Source organism: Mauremys mutica, chromosome 1 (genome assembly GCF_020497125.1).
Source record: "Mauremys mutica isolate MM-2020 ecotype Southern chromosome 1, ASM2049712v1, whole genome shotgun sequence".
In the NCBI taxonomy this organism is placed as follows: domain Eukaryota; kingdom Metazoa; phylum Chordata; order Testudines; family Geoemydidae; genus Mauremys; species Mauremys mutica.
In genome coordinates, this window is record NC_059072.1 from 156758207 (window position 1) to 156775126 (window position 16920).

Here is a 16920-nt window from a genome sequence, read left to right on the forward strand (position 1 = left end):
GGTCCATACCGTTCTGAGCGAGTGGACTATGCTCCAGACCACCTAGAGGAACTGGGAATTTTCTTTGTGGTGATGAGACTAATGCTAATATTTGTGCAATTGTCTTTAATCGGTTTCCATCATTTTCTCTTTTGGTTTAGAATAACCCTCAGGTCTGCCCATATGGTCTGTATGCAGAACAGCTCTCGGGCTCTGCCTTCACCTGCCCCAGGTCCACCAATAAGAGAAGGTACCGTGACACCGCCCTGGGACAGACATGATATATTGCTGCGTGCAGGCAGCAAGGCTGGTGGTGAGATCTGACTGTACATACTCAGTATTTCCTGAGCTTGTAAACAACTCTGCTGCATGCTGGGAGGGGGGAACTGTTTGGAAGGGAGAGGAAAAATCTCAGTGGAGTGAAGTAGGGGGTAGATCTTTTGTGGGGGATGGGAAGGCCATGCTGGGAGTGGGGTGGGGTGCAGATCAAATAGTGAAGGAAAGAGGGAAGGTTTCAGTAGGATCAGGGGAAAGGGACAAAAGGTCTCAGGTGAGGGTGATGAGGATGAGCTGGTGAGGAAGAAGAAGGTCTCATGGAATGGGATCTGTAGGTGAAGAGGGAGGGATAGTTTCTCTGAGAGGAGGATCTCAGTGCTCTGGGGAACAAGGTGAGGGTCTCAGCCTAGTTGCTAGTGGCCATCACAAAAACATACCCTCGGAATTGGCCCTTATTGGCCCCTTCTTGGCAGTGTTAGAAGATGGGCTATGGGACTTGAACTTTCCTCTCATGCTAGAGAGAGTCCCTGTGGGTCAGGGCTGAGGCCCATTGGCAGTGGCTGGTGTGGGGGAAGCTCCCACTGCCACCACTGGGCTGTATTTGATCTGTAGCTAAGTAGAGGCGTCGGTCTGTGGGCTGTCAAACTGGCACCAGCATGCAACTGACCACAAAGAATTCTCATCAGATGCTGGAAACAGTGAGTTGCTGTTTTGAAGAAAAAGTCCTGAAGTTCAGGCCATTGCCTGATTGCAAGAGATTGGTTTATCATGTCACTGCTCCCGCAGAAGCTTTCTGTCCCTTCCACTGGTTGATCAAATGAAAGGCAGATGCATCATCTGAGCTGCCTACCAGTGCTCTGCTCTCCAGGCTGGTGCCATCTTTCAGGGTGCGTGGGAAAGGGGATGACTCATTGTATCTGCATGGAAATGTCCTTGATGGAAATTTTCCATCTCCCAAGGAAGAGCTCCTCCCCCCACGTCTCCAAACTGCAGTGAGCAACCTTAACAATGCAGAGAGGTTGTGGCATCCCTGTTTGTTGCCTTCTTGATTATCTGGCCACCTGCCTGGTTCAAAGCCCATCTCCTGGCTTAGCCCATTTTCTGTGTGCGTGCTAGCTCAGGCACCAGGTGTAGAGAGGAAGAGAGGCTCAGGAACTGGCATAGTGGACAGAAAGGAAGTAGAGTGCAGATCCATTCATTTATCCAAAGGTTCAGGGCCTTGGGTTATGTCAGGGCTACATAGGAAGGGAGGCCTGTGGCAGAAAGCGGGGCTAGGGTGGAACTCAAAGCCCTGGCCTGACTCCCTCTGCAGTGTTCAAAATGCAAACTCAGATGTGTCTCTTGAGCCCCTCTCTAGCTGAATGGGCGTGCTCTGAGCTCCCGACCCCAGAGCACAGTCCAGAGCAGGCCAGGTGGTTTTTCAGGATGGCCAGCTTGAAAGGGGCTGTGCTTGAAGAGAGAAATTACAAGGCAAAATAATCTCAGGAGACAGAATCACACTTTGGTTTCCTGGAGTTTGATCAAACAGGTTTGCACTGAAATTCCCATGCTGCATTTACCCTCTAAAGCCCCGTTTCCTCAGGGGAGCAGGTGTGTGTGTTAACCCTTTCATTGCTACCCAGACAAGACTGTGTTTCTAACGGGGAAGTGGCAGCACTAGTTAAATATGTTCACCAGGGAGGCAAGGAATGCTGGGCTGAGCTGAATTGCAGAGCATATTGCACCTGCCCTGCTTTGGCTGTTGTGGATATGTAACACCGAGAGACCCCAGTCGTTGACAGGCAGGAGTGAACCTGGAATCTCTGGAGCTTAGTGCATGAGCCTCTACTGCATGAGCTAAAAGCCAGCTGGTGCTTAGCTAAGGCTGTAGAGCAGATTCATTTAACTCTCTCTCTAAGGGCTTGTCTTCACTTACATTTTATAGCGCTCTAACTTGCTGGCTCAGGGGAGTGAAAAATCACCCCCCTGAGCGCAGCAAGTCTGAGCGCTTTAAAGCGCTATTGTAAACAGGCTTGTGGAGGCGACAGTGCTTTGAAGTTTCCAGTGTAGCCATGCCCTAAGTGGTCTCAGTGCCACTAGATGGGACAGAACACCACCCCCAGGAGTGTGTGGGTTACAGATGTGCTGCATTCCACGTGAGGCGTGGCTGTTTCTGCTCCACACACTGGTGAATAATGCATTGCCCGAGGCCAGTGACCCAAACAGACAGTTTTTGGAGCACAAGTTGTTTCTGCTGCAAGGGAAAGTAAATCAAGTCATTCAGTTACATCCTGTTCATCAAAGTCTGCAGCTTTGGGCTGGGATCTCATTAGATTTCATAAACTAGACAGGGACATGTCTGGCTAGTGCTTGGATCGAGATCTCTGGAGAAAACCCACATGGATTTGGGAACCGCTGTTGATGAAAGAGTAAGTTATGGTAAGGCTAAGATTTTGTCACAGATATTTTTAGTAAAAGTTACGGACAGGTCACGAGCAATAATGAAAAATTCACAGAAGCCATGACCTGTCCCTGACTTTTACTAAAAACATCCATGATAAAATGAAGAGCCTGGGTGGCTGCGGGTGGGCTGGAAGCTCCAGAGTCCCCCTCGGCTGGGGGCTCTGAACTCCAGGGGTTCCCCCTGCTGCCATGGAGGCTGGGAGTTCTGGGGGTCCCTTCTGCTGCCCACGGAGGCGGACAGTTGCGGGGGCCCCCGGGACGGCGAGGAGCAGCAGGGGTCCCCACTGCCGCCCGCAGCAGCTGGGAGCAGAGGCAGAGAGCTGTGGGGGTCCCCCCGCCACCTGCACTGTCTGGGAGTTCTGGGGGTTCCCCCTGCCGCCCGCAGTGGCGGGGAACATTGGGAGGTCCCCCCTGCCGCCCGCAGCGGTGGGAGCTGCAGAGATCACTCCATTGCCAGAGGCAGCCAGGAGCGGCAGGGGTCCCCCCTGCCACCTGCGGGGACAGTTAGTGGTGGGGGTCTCTCCTACTGCCCACGGTGGCCGGGAGCTGCAGGTGGTCCGCCTGCCACCAGCGGCAGCAGGGGACCCTGCAGTTCCCATGACTTCCGTGACCTCCATGACTAAATCACAGCCTTAGTGACAGGTAACCCAGTGTGGTGCTAGGGGGTGTCAACTTTCATGAAACCTAGGCCCTGACTACCTGTGCTCACTAACCATCCCATGGCACTGTTTGCAGGAGTACGATATTACTTCCAGTAACCTGCCAAATGCAAACTCTAGTAATTACCTTCTGCCTGCCTATAACTCCCCTGTAGTTTTAGGATACGTCTTCACTGCACAGTCAACCTGGTCTCTTACCTGAGTTATAGGCCAACCTCCTTCCCATCCACGCAGAAACTCTCTGACTTGCGTTTTTAGGTACTACAAAACCAGGCTAGCTGACCCAACTAGGGAGGATTAGAACCCATGCTTTGCTTTCACTCTGGCTACAACCCAGGACACAGGCTAAAGTACTCAAGTGTTGATAGTCCTCCAATGCCTTCCCACAGTTCCCCAGGAGGTATAGACAAGTTTTCCTGCAATTGACAAAATAGACTAGGAAACAGTCCCAGAGCATCTCAGTACACAGAACCATGTGCTATGCCCCCAGACACACAAGCAAGAGGAGAAACAATGAGGACACAGTAACAGGGGTAGGGCTTTGCAGGGTGGCTTCTCACATCCAGGGTAGGCTAACCCTGGTGCCAGTCATCCCCGTTAACTGGGCAGTGAAGAGACACCTTTAGTTAAATACTATGTTCTTCACTGCCAGCTCTCAACCGTTGTGTAGTGTTGCTGTGTGCTGTTAGCCACTGAATTCAACCCCAGATGTGGCTGTATTTCCATGAGAGATAAGGTTATCCATATTCATATGTCTGTGTGTAATTATGGCCCATAAAGTACTTTGGGATCTATATAACTGTGAGGATTGATTGGAGAATTGACATACAAGAGGTCCACTTGATCTCATTGAAAATTTCATAGGTGCTGTCAAGAGCACAGAAACCGCTATTTGGAGAGTCTGGGCTTGGTCTCACTGGTGTTTTCTTTCTCTGTAGCTGGCTGTATAGAATTCTACCCTCTGTCTGTCACAAGCCCTTTAAACCCATGGCGCAAGGCCACCTGACACACAACTGGGATGAAGCGGAGGCTGAACCCAACCAGGTAACCAGATCTGAAGAGAGGGAACATCAGTATATGGAAACTCTATGATTGTGTTTCAATGGCAGCCCCACCATGCCTAAAGCACAATGGGAACTGCACTTTTAAAATGTTTGTTAGCATGAATCTGGCACTGAAATAAAGACAAATGTGTGTTATTAAAATCCCAAAGACACATTTTGGTTCTGACAATACTATAACAACAGATAACTGCTCTTCCTTAGTCTCTTCCATCCAAAGATCTCCATGCGCTCTACAAACAGTACTCAATCATCCCAACACCCCAGGCAGGAGAGTAAATATTCATATCCCCATTTTAGAGATAGGGAAGCTAAGGCACCGAGTAGTTGAGTGACTTGACCAGTCAGTCACACAGTAAGTCCTTGTGACTAGAACCCAAGAATCCTGACTCCCAGCCCTGTGTTTCAACTACTAGAGCGTGCTTCCTCACATACATGTTAGCAAATTGGGTGCTGCCCTTGATCTCTTGGCTGGTAATCAGCACAGCCCTTGTAGTCACCAAATTTGGGCAGTCCTCAAGGCTTCCCCAAAGCCACGGTCCCATGTTTGCCATCTCTGCTGCTGCACCTTCTCAGTAGGGCAAGATTCACCTTTTGTGGGCCCAGCACCAAACATATTTGTGGGCCCCCATGGGGGCGATGGAGCATGGCACAGGGAGGTTGGTCCCTGGAGTGAGGGGGCGGCCAGAGGCAGCGGTGCATGGCAGGAACAGCCCAGCCCCATCCAAGAGCACTGTTTACAAACCAGCAGTTGCCAGATGCACCAGGTGGTCCACCAGGCCCTGTGCTGCCAGCATGTCCCTTCACCCTCAGGGATAGGCCTATGCTGTGCCACACAGCGCCCCCACCCAGCACCCCCCGATTCTCTATGACCGGCATCCCCCAGACCTGTTATGCCCAGCGCCTCCCCACAGACTCCCCCATCACAACCGCACTCACTGGCCCTGCTGAGCTAGCACACAGCAGGGATCCCCACTCCCAGCACAGTGCTAGGGGCAGGATAGCTGAAGGTCGGGAGTGGCTCCATCTCCAGGGGTCCAATCCAGCCTTGCCTGCCTGGTTGCAGGAGTGGGTAGGGAGGGCAGCCACCAACTTCCCCAGCCTGCCACTTCTGCAGAGCGGTAGGGAGAGGCAGGCCCCACCCCCCTGGGGAGCCCAAAGGAGACGGTCAGCAGCCCGGAGCAGCAGAGACTGAGGGCTCTTCAGGCCGTCAGCAGCCTGCCAGTGATGGGGGCAGAGAGGAGCCCTCAGCCAGCCGGCCGGCTGAGAAGAACTAGCAGTGCGGGGGGGAAGGGCCAGGGGGTGGAGAGGAGCCAGCCGCTCAGGGCGCAGCACAAGTGGAGCGGGCCAGGCTGGTGGGCCTGGCGCCATTGTAAACCTGGTACTGTTTCTCAGTTTTCCCAGTCAAAAGGTCATCTGAGTCCCACCCAGCAGGCAAAGGAGCAGATCGTCCCCACAACACATTCGCTCTGCTTGTTTTTGGAGATGTTACTCCCTTCCCATGTGTTTCTCCCCAGCCCTCCTCGGAAATCAGGTTTTGTTCTAGAGAGTCATGCAGAGCAATTGCATTTGTCCTCCTTGCCATCATCTTTAATCATGATTTCCTCTCCCCATCAGGCACACAGCATTTGGTTTTGCTAATCTGCCTCGTTCCTCCTGCCATCCTTCCCTCTCTGTGTTCTTGTATTCATTGGCTCTAGCTTCTCTCGGGTTTTATCCTCGATGCATCATCATTAGCTAATTTCCAGCCAGCCAGTGGCTATTTATCTCAATATTCTCCCAGTTGTGCTGGAATATGTTTTCCAGTCACTGTGACAGGATCATATTTGTGCGTCTTTGTCTGACGCTCCTTCGTAGCTGAAGTTTTGATGGTTTCTATTATAGCCTCATCCATCCCTGATCCCTTTTCACAAACAGAACTTAAGATGATGATTATTTATTAATATAGGTATCTCTAAAGAATCCATCCTGGAATTATCTGGAGCTATTTATTTACATTACATTGGTTCTCTGAAGGAAGAGTGACAAACCTGCCATCCCCTCTCTCGCAGTTTAAAGCCACCGTAATCAAATGTAGGAAGATAATTTCCTAGAGCTCAGAGTGAGGAGCCATTTTTCAACTGACATCTTAGGAGAATAAGAGAGGAGATTCAGTTTCTCTGACAAGGAGAATGTCTCGCTATCACTATGGTGTTTTCTATAGTACCCATCACTCTAGTACCCAGGCAGCTCTGGTGGCACTCCGGCTAACTGTACCAAGGGCCTTTGGGTACTGAGAGCCAATAGGTGCCACCGTTCCTTTGCTTTCTCAAGCTCCGATAGCTGAGCTGGGAATATAGTCATGATCAGTGAGTTAGTTGCCAGAACCTATTGGTCATAGACACCACAAGGCCAGGGTGTTGTTTGTCTGGGTGCTCACAGCCTGCCAGCACAACTGATCTTAGGTTTGGCCCCAGGGCTGGTGTCTTGCACAGTTCACTTCAGTTTTCTGTGGAATCTTTTATCTATTTATTCATTTATAAGGAGCCCACAGTGAGTCATCTAAGGACCTGATCCAAAGTCCACTGAAGTCAATGGAAGGCTTTCCCTTGACTTTCCTGGGCTTTGGATCAGGGCCCAACACAATAAAACCCAAACATAACAAAGAATCATCCAGTTGTTTGAATACAACTCAAAGCCAGGCAGTAGCCTAACATCTAGCGCAAGGTGTCAAACTCCTTTGGAGGAGGGAGCTGAATTCTATGTTTCATTATGGTCCATAGGCTGGGCTATAATTTCAGGACGTTCTACTCCCCTCATTCCATGGTGGACCTCCCACTAATTTCAGTGGAGGTTTGCACCGATATCAAGGGGAGAATACAGCCTTTTAGGTGGGAGCTAAACATTATTATTTACTCAGTAATTTGTCACATTCAGTATCACTCAATGAGAAAATCTGCAATCCTTTAAGCTACCTTTATTTCTGCCCTTTGTTCCTTTCCTTTCCCATCTCTCTTTCTCCCCTCTTTTTTGTTTTGTGTCTCTTCTCTGTTCTTCCATCTGCGATCCCTTGCCTGCAGTGACTGTCAGTTCCCAGCCATCAAGGGCTTAAATTGATCAGCAGTGGACACTGAAGTTGTCACTTTTGACACTGAAGTATCATCATTGCCCTTTAGAATTGTCACTCCCAATGAGATGAACAGGGAAGGTCACACCTCTGAGCCATTGCTCCAGGCTGTCTGCAGACTCAGGCAGACATGTCATCACTTTGTATTTACACTTGGTTCACATTTAGGAGGTTATTGCTGCAGCAATGAGGCTTAGCCACTTTTTTATTTTAAAAAAAATGAAAGCTTAGAGTGTCCATAACCTGATTGTTTCATGCTGGTCACAGGAATACGTCATGAGAGCCACATCTGGTCTGACATCTAAATATCTCCTCCCTCAGAGGCCCCCTTTTTTGAGCAGCCCAAAGTCTCTTTGTGTGCAGAGCCCCTTGGGACATTGTTGCATGGCAACAAACATGCTGAAGGTTCATCCAGATGCTCCCAAGGAAGAGCATTGTACCCAGTGGCCTGGCCTATTGTATCATTCATAGCTCCCAGCCCTCTCAGTCCGCTGTGGCATCATGTGTTGATCCCTTGCCAGTTTGGTCTGTCAGCTCACTCCGCCACTGCTTGTGTATCATATCCATTGTTGTTATGACTATTATTAATAATAAATAACCCTCTGCTCTTCTCCAATCCCTTCTGTCCCCAGATCTCAAAGTATTAATGAGATAAGCCCCACCCCTTCTGTAAAGCAGACAATTATCATCCTCATTTCACGGCTGGGGGAACAAAGGCACAGAGAAAGGTAGTGAGTTGCTTAAGGTCACATAGGCTACGTCTACACTACCCGCCCGGGTCGGCGGGTAGCGTTCGACTTCTCGGAGTTCGATATATCGCGTCTCATCTAGACGCGATATATCGAACTCCGAACGCGCTCTCGTCGACTCCGGAACTCCACCACTGCGAACGGCGGTGGCGGAGTCGACGGGGGAGCCGTGGACTTCGATCCCGCGGCGTCTGGATGGGTGAGTAGTTCGAACTAAGGTAGTTCGAGTTCAGCTACGCTATTCGGGTAACTGAACTTGCGTACCTTAGTTCGACCCCCCCCCCTTAGTGTAGACCAGGCCATAGACAGCCTGTGAACCTGGACCTTCTAACTTTGAACTCTGTGTTTTAACCACTAGACCATCTTTTCTCCCAGGGCCAGTGCGACCTATTAGGTGACCTAGGCAGTCGCCTAGGACGCTAGGATTTGGGGGGCGGCATTTTCTTCAGCGGCGACCGCAATGGACGGATCTTTGGCCGCCCCAGTCGCCGCCGGCATTTAGGCGGAGGGAACTGGGGCAGGGGAGTGCGGGGAGGGCTGTCTGCAGCAAGTGTGGGGGGGTGGCACGCAGGGGAACTCCCCGCCCCAGCTCACTCCTGCCCCGTCTCCTCCCCAAGCACGCCGTGGCTGCTTCACTTCTCCCGCCTCCCAGGCTTGCGGCGCCTAAGTTGATGGGCGCCGCAAGCCTGGGAGGCGGGAGAAGTGAAGCAGCAACGGTGTGCTCGGGGAGGAGGCGGAGCAGGGGTGAGCTGGGGCGGGGAGCTGCCGCACGGCTCCCCGGGCCGGGGGGGAGCTGTCGCGGTGGGGGGTGCCTCAGGGCAGAGAGGGGCAGGGAGCTGCTGGGGGGTGGGGGGCGCCTCAGGACGGGGGGGGGGTAGGGAGCCACCGCAGGGGACGGGGGAGGGCGCAAGATGGAAATTTCGCCCAGGGCACAAAACATCCTTGCACCGGCGCTGCTTTCTTCCCTAGATATCAGTCCATCCACACTTTCTTTAAACTGCCCCCCCGACACTTAAAAAAGTATCAGACTTATTTAGTACAAGTGAAAGGCAATTCATAATTATTTCACTCAAGTCTTTTTCATTTATACTTTCTTGATCCATGTTATTACCTTTTTAAAAAAATGGATCTCCTGTAGTACAAAGACAAACAACGCTTACTTCCCTGTGTTCAGTAAGAGACTCTGCTTGGCTGCCCTGACCCGGCTGCCCATGCCAGGGCTTGAACCGCAGGACTTCTTTGTAAGCAGATGGCTTCAGAGAACAGAGCAATTATCTGCCACTAGCAGTGCCAAGCCTGGTGTGCAGCTGATTAATAAGTGATGAACTCCTGCACTGCCTCCCTCAGAGGTGCATCTGGTGTGGCCCAGCACACCACCACTTTCTTTTCCTCCTAAGGTTAATCTTCAAGGAGACTGACAAGTCATTTAGGCTCAAAATTTAGATTTTGTTTTTTTAAAATGTTACAAAATGTTACAAGAGTTAAAAAGGACTGTCAGCAGAGAGCCTGACTGCCCTCAGATCCACCAGTGTTAATCAGGAATAACGCCATTAAAACCCAGACACTTACATTGGAGTAAACTTGGAGTACATGCCCAGGAGACTCAGTGGGCATGTAGTGGGATGGCTACCCCGAGCCACCACCTGGGATACCCTAACTACACCGCTATTTTTACTGTGCTAGCTCGAGCAGAGTTAGCTCAGGAACACCTATGCAGGCTGGGAATCACACTTCTCACCTCAAGTGTAGACATACCTTCAGTGTCACTGAGATCACAATTGGGGCCCAATTGTTGTAGGGTTTTTTTTTAATTGAAACCTGTCTCCGCCGTGTTAGGAGCTTGAGAACCAGAGAGCGAAACTGACTGCCATTCCAAGTAATATACACTTCTCGACAGGGCCCCAAGAATGGATGGAATGCTGCTCCTTAGCATGTGCCTCCCCAGGCACGTGCTTCCTCCGCTGGTGCCTGGAGCCGCCTGCTTCTCGAGCACCTTTTATGTGAGCAACTCCAAGTGCCTTACCAACAGCAGTTATCTGAGCCCGCAGCCCTCCTGTCTGACAGGTGGGGAAACTGAGGCACAGAGAACAGACGTGAGTAGCCCAGGGTCATGCAACAAGTGAATGGTCGCATGCTGAGCAGAGCACAAAATGAAACAAACAGCATCAGTGGTGACGAGTCAGTTACTCTGAAATTCTCTGCATGTCAGGTGGTGTTAATAACACAGGGAAGGACAGTTTTTAAATAGAAATTTCAAGCTTGGCAGCCCCCAGGTCAGAAAACGGGTTTGCAAAATATTTTTTAAATCCCCTGTAAAGAAGAAAACCCCCAAAATACCCAGCAGAGGGCAGGGTGACGGCATGGAGGGCTCTCTGTTCTTTTTAGCTGGCATTGTTCATATTGTAATGGCTGGCATTTCCTTCCTTACTTTGTGTTTGCTTGATTCTAGCTAAGATGGAAGCCTTTTGAGATCCCAAGAGCCTCTGAAAAAAAACTGGACTTTGTGAGCGTAAGTCAAGCAGCTGGAGCCTCCCGGGGCGTTTCCCTTCTTTGTAGAGTTTAGCAGAGCAGATAGCAATACTGTGCAGTTTGCAGAGGGGAAACTGAGGCACAGAGAGCCCACTGACTTGCCTGAGATCATACAGTGAGTCAATGGCAGAGCTAGGAATAGAACCCAGGAATCCTGCTCTTACTACTAGATTGTACGCTGGCAATAAACAGAGCAGCCAAGCCTCGCGTATAGTGTTCTGGTACCGAAAAGTTGGAAGGGCTTTTTGCAGCCATAGATCCCCAACTGAAATCAACCAGGCCACTCAAAGCCAGAATTCCTGGCTACCCTCCCAAGCTGGGCCTGACTCTGGAACTACAGAGTGAGAGATTCGCTGCTCCCTGGAGATAGACAGAGGATAGATAGATTCCGGCTGAGCCCAGCCCCATTCCCCTTACGAGCTCCCTAGCAAACCCTGTGAGGAGGGCAGCAGTGCCATCACAAGGGCGAGGTGAGTGAGGCACTTGCCTCCGGCGCACAAAGCCGAGGGGCGCACAAAGCGGTGGAGAAAAGACAAAAAAAGCCGCTGGCACGGAGATGTTTATAACCCGGGTGATTCCCCCCCCACCTTCCTGGCCCCGGAGCAGAGAGTCCCTGTCTCTCCCCTGCAGCTCCATGCTGCCTCCCTGCAGCAACTGCTGCCGCAGGGTCCTAGTGCCCCCATCTCCACTCCCAGGGCAGACTGACTCTGAGCCTGCCCTTCCCCCTCAGACCCTTTCATTTTCCAATGGGACCCTCCACCAGCACAGGGGGCTCCCCACCTGCAGTCACCGCTCCTGCCCCATGCTGGGCCAGGAGGCAGCCCCATCCCTCACCCCCAGTGAGGCTACAGTCAGGGGCAACAGCAGGGGAGGAGGCACATGCAGCGCCCCCAGCACCCACCACGGGGGAGGCGAGGGAGATTCCTGGACCTGAGAGGGGTCCTAGGAGCACATGCAGTGACGGTGGTGGGGGTGAGTGTGCTGCTGGGGGGTGGGAAAGGGGGGCTCCTCTCCCAGAGCTTGCTGCTGCCGGCAGGGAAAGGTCTGGGGGGAGTCCTCCTCTCTGGCCCCTGTCCCAGGGCAGCCTGCCTGCACCCCAAACTCATCCCCAGCCCTGACCCACCCCAGAGCCCACACCCCAGCCAGAGCTTTCACCCCCCCCACCTTCTACACAATCCCTGAGCCCCTCCAGCACCCCAAACACCTCATCTGCAGTCCCAGACACAGAGCCCTCACCCCTGACACTCCTACTCTTGCCCTGAGACCCTCCCACACCCCAAACCTCCCATTCCCAGCCCCAGACAGAGCCCTCACCCCTACTCTCGCCCTGAGCCCCTCCCACATTCCAAACCCTTCATCTGCAGCCACAACCCACAGCCCTCACCCCTGCACCCCTCCCATCCCCAAACTCCCTCCCAGAACCTGCACCCCAATCCCCTGCCCCAGCCTAGGGCCTGCACCCCAGACCTCCTCCCTCACCCAAACTCCCTCCCAGAGCCTTGGGGAGGGGGGGGCGGAGTTTGGGCAGGGGTGGGTTCTGGGCACCACCAAAATTTCTACAAACCTGCCACCCCTGATCCTGCCCTGCAGACCTGAACTCCCAGCATTCTCAGGACACATGCTGATCCCTAGTGGCCACTGCTGATATCCAGCATCTCCCTCCTCTCTCAACCTATGATTGGAACTGGACTGGAACCAAAGACCATCTTGGAAGCAACATTACCAGCCCAAGCAGTCAAAAATCATGAGTTAGAGCCCCAAAATCACAGGCTCTACCACCGCCGCTTCATTCATTCTTTGGTGGCAATTCAGTGACAGGCCCTTCCCTCCGAGAGGGACTGAGGGACCCGCTGCCAAAGAGCCGGCCCTGGAGGAGGGCACAATTTTATATTCTTCCCTCGGGCACAAAAATACCTAGTTACGGCTCTGGAGGACAGACACCTGGGGTAGCTCATCTCCTCAGGGAGAGGGTGTTCCCCACTCTCTTCCAGTGACTACTGGGCTGGGTCTGTGTCTTCTGCCACAGTTTTCAAAGCCCCCCCACCCCCTTTACTGGGCTTTAGAGAAGCTTCATGCACTGTTAGCCAGTGGCCTGCTGCTCTGCCGCATATTCAGCTTTGAGTGATCTCCAAAGATCAGGGTCATTTTAAACAACAGCAAACAACAGTCATATGGAGACAGGGACCCCAGCCAGCAGAGGTGGGATCTGCGAGGAAGGAGGGAGTCCAGCCAGTGGGGCAAGCCCCATCTAAGGGGATGGAGGGATCTTGTCTCCATCCAGCTACCTGCTGCTCTTTCTAACTCAGTGTGTTTGTCTCCTAGGGTTTGCACACATTGTGTGGAGCTGGGGAGCCCAAGTCACGCAATGGGATTGCCATCCACATCTTCACCTGTAACACCTCCATGATTAATAGGTCAGTGATTATTAGATTTGAGGTCAAGGTTTTCCAGGGCTGTTAGTTTGCAAGTGATAGGCTTTGTCTACACTAGCACGTCTGCTGGCAAAACTTTTGTTGTTCAAAGGTGTGAAAAAACACACCCCTGACCGACATAAGTTTCACCAGCGAAAGTGCTGGTGTGGACAGCATAATGTTGGCGGGAGACATTCTCCTGCTGACATAGCTACCACTGCTCGTTGGAGGTGGTTTAACTATGCTGACGGGAGAGCTCTCTCCCACCAGCAAAGAGTGACTGCACGTGAGACCTTACAGCAGCACAGCTGTAGTGGTACTGCTCAGCTGTGCCGCTGTAAGGTTCGTAGTATAGACACAGCCTCAGTGTTAGTTTGCAGCCATCCCGATATCATCTGTAATTCATTGCAAATGCTCGCTAAGAGCACAGACCACATAGCAACTGTTTTGCAAATAACAATGCCTAGATATCCCCTAAATTCATGTGCACACAACAAAAGTACTTAGATACTATGGTGCTGGGTGGTATAGAAAGCCCTAACAGATTGAACTCCCTTGGGTAAACATCATGCAAAGAGATGGGGTGCACATTGATCAGCAGGGAGGTGGGAATGATGAAGGGTTCATAGATCCTTATCCCACAGACCAAGATCACCCTTGGAGGTCAGTAATACTTAATATCACACCTCACAGACATTAACAGTTTCTCTCAAGAATTCTGTCAGGTGGGTCAGCATCATGATCTCCATTTTACAGATGGGGAAATGGAGGCTCAGAGGGGGGAAGTGATTTGGCCAAGGTCACAGAGGAAGGATGTTAGCAGAGGCAAGACTAGTCCTCGGGAGTTCCTAGTCCTGTGCTTTGTGCATTAGATCATCCTGCCTCCTGCGTGCCTCTATGTGCTGAGTCTCCACCAACCCTGTGAGTGGGGCTCCCAAGGTTGCCTCCATTGGCATCACTGACACGCTACCTGCCCAAGAGACCCTCATGTTACAGCCTGTAGTATGTGTGTGCCTGTGCTCCTTTTTCTTTAGGTGCTTTTACAATTCAGATGGAGACTTCCTGATTGGTGAGTTACTGATGTGACTTCTGTTTCCCCCCCATCAGTGCTAATCTCTGTTGCCATCAGCCCTCCTCTCTGTTTCTCCCAACCCCTGGTTCGTTCTTCTTTCTGGGAAGGTTTGGACTGGTGGTCAGTGATCAACATCACTCCTGGACCATCCAAAATTGGGATGGTTTGGTAATGGGTGAGTTGCCTGCCACATTCAGCGTCTCTCTCTCAGCCCAGGATTGCAAGTCTCTCTTTGTTTTTTCAACAGGGCCTAGATTCCTTGGCTAGCTAGTCAGTGTCTGGTTCCTAGTGCTCTGCATCTGTCTGCTATTGTGGGAATCCTATTAGGCATGTCATAAAAGCCCTTGAGGTTTTCTGGAAACTATAAACCCTGGGATTGATAGACAGCTCACAGCTTTGCTTCAGTCCAAGACTAGTGAGTCTTTGACAGCAGATCTGTGCTCCTGAGTTCCACCAGACTAGAGTGTCCAAACTTGCAACAATAAGTGTTGCATTGGCACTTTAAATGCATGCATATTTAAATACTTTATTTCACCAAAAATAAATGCATGTGACCCTGATATTTGTTTATATCTTTTTTTTGATTAATTGATTAATAGAAACGACTTGGTGATGAACTCATTCATCAGCAAAACCCGCAAAATACCAAACTACAGTTCTTCAGCTCTCTCCCCAGCAGGAGGTGAAAGGGAGAGGACACACTGCATGAATTTACAGGCCTTCCCGTTACAGTGTGGGCCCTCCTGAGCCAGTACATTCAAGAGAATGAATGCAAAGGTTAACTAAAGACCGTAAGCCCCCGCTGTGGTAGAGTGGGAAGTGAATCATACTGGGTCTCTGCTGTGTATCAAAGAAGTGAAGGGGCAACCACGTGGGAAAGCAGGATCCTGTAGCCCTTGGAGACACAGTTTACATCTTTGGTGAGGGGGAGAGGCTCCTCACGTGAGAGAATGTGTTGAGTAATCCCCCGAACCACTGTCTTGAGGTATAGCGCAATAGTAACCTCTGTCCCCCTTTTTTTGTATTCTCAGAGTTCAGAAGTTTGGACTCACTACCACTCAAAAATTAATTTATTCTCCTAGTGGAGTAAGCACAAGGGAAGAGGAACTGACTGGCTGGCTCTGGGGATTGGCATATGGAGCCTTTCGCATCTAGGTCTCTAATTTAAATCCATCCTCAGCTGCTAGGCCCAGATCCTCAAAGGTGTTTAGGCACCTTGTTTCCTTTGGTTTCAATGGGAGTTAGCCACCTAAATATTTTTGAGGAGCTGGGCCCTTGTGACTGAACCACTGCTCCCATCTAATGGTTCTTCACTGGCCCTTAGGTGAAATGAATGTGAGGAACTCAGGCCAGTTCTTAGTGGATATATAAACCAATCACAGCTGTCATTAACTGGACTTCTTGTTGTCAGTTTAACCTGAGACCAAGTACTGAATGGCTCAAGAAGGCTGAATTTGCGTCTTACCCCTCAAGGTGATCCCGCTGGCTGGAGAGCAGTGAGAAGCACAGTTGCATTACTGCAGCCTGCTCTGTGGATACAGAGCGGTCAATCTGGCATCATTCATCAGCAGTTGCTTCTTTGAACAACAAAAGAACATGTTTCTTGTACTTTTTTTTCTGTCTGAGCAATTTGTTTGCCTGCAACATTAGTCTGCGTCTGTTTGCTGCTTACAGACAACATTTCTCCCTAGGCCACAGTGTGAGGTTGATAGTGGAGGCAGGAAGAACAGAGTGCATCTGCAGCTAAGAGAATCAGGAGCCTTCCTAGGAGGCTGGTAGCATACCGGGGAGAAGAATGAATGTGCAGATTGAAGCTTCTAAACTGTGACTTTTGGTGACAGGAAAACCCTCCAGTTCCTCAATGTCCTCTGCTTATGTTCCCTTCCCACAGTGCCACAGCAAGGGAAGCTGCTCATCACCACCGAGTTTGGCAAATTGCTGGTGGAGTCCAATGAGATCTGTGTCATTCAGGTGAGGACTAGGCAGGATTACACCTCCTGCTGGCTTGTTTTTGGAGGGAACCTCCAAAAGCACGCTGCTGACATTGAAACAGTGAGTTTTGCTCGACCTCAGTCGAACCCCAGAGAGCTGGACTAACTCAGGAGACCTTAAACATTGCTCAGCAGAGGCTGCATTAGGAACTTGCCACGAACCCCTGGGCTGACCTAATTTGTGTACAGTGCACCAGTCACAGCCACCCTAATCTTTAATAGAGAGGCATACAGTATGGCATGAGCTGCTTGAATCCGGTTTTAGCATTGCATGCTGGGATATGTAGGCCCAGCAAGCCATGCCACCATGTTAAACTTGAGGGCAGCCTTGGGGGGGCACCTTGTAGAAGTCAGTTGTCAGCATTTGGCCCACAAGCTGCACATTGGCCACCTCTGCATGAACCTCTTGTTGGCTGTAACAACCATCTTGAGCTGCTCTTGAGATCTACTTTTCTTTTTTCCCTCCTAGCAAGGGATGCGTTTCAGTGTGGAGGTGTTTGGAGAAACCAGGGGCTACATCCTGGAGGTGTATGGCGCGCATTTCGAGCTCCCTGACCTGGGACCCATTGGTAAAGATTCACCATCAAGTTTACAGTGGGTTCCATGGGGCCAGAGTGCTACAAGAGCAAGGGACTGCGAACCAAA

The 16920-nt window shown here is 51.1% G+C and overlaps 1 protein-coding gene across 3 annotated transcripts in view; it reads left to right on the forward strand.

Annotated features, from left to right (window-relative positions):
• The window catches only part of HGD (homogentisate 1,2-dioxygenase), a 41989-nt gene that overhangs the window by 9950 nt on the left and 15119 nt on the right, over positions 1 to 16920 (forward strand). For 2 of the 3 annotated variants that reach the window (XM_045001088.1, XM_045001089.1), the window contains exons 3-9: positions 141 to 229; positions 4295 to 4400; positions 10722 to 10781; positions 13124 to 13215; positions 14247 to 14281; positions 16176 to 16255; positions 16745 to 16844. In XM_045001088.1, coding sequence (XP_044857023.1) covers positions 141 to 229; positions 4295 to 4400; positions 10722 to 10781; positions 13124 to 13215; positions 14247 to 14281; positions 16176 to 16255; positions 16745 to 16844 — 562 coding nt within the window. Of the gene's footprint in view, positions 1 to 140; positions 230 to 276; positions 293 to 4294; positions 4401 to 10721; positions 10782 to 13123; positions 13216 to 14246; positions 14282 to 16175; positions 16256 to 16744; positions 16845 to 16920 lie in introns of those variants that run through there. The other variant, XM_045001090.1, reaches the window with a different exon arrangement.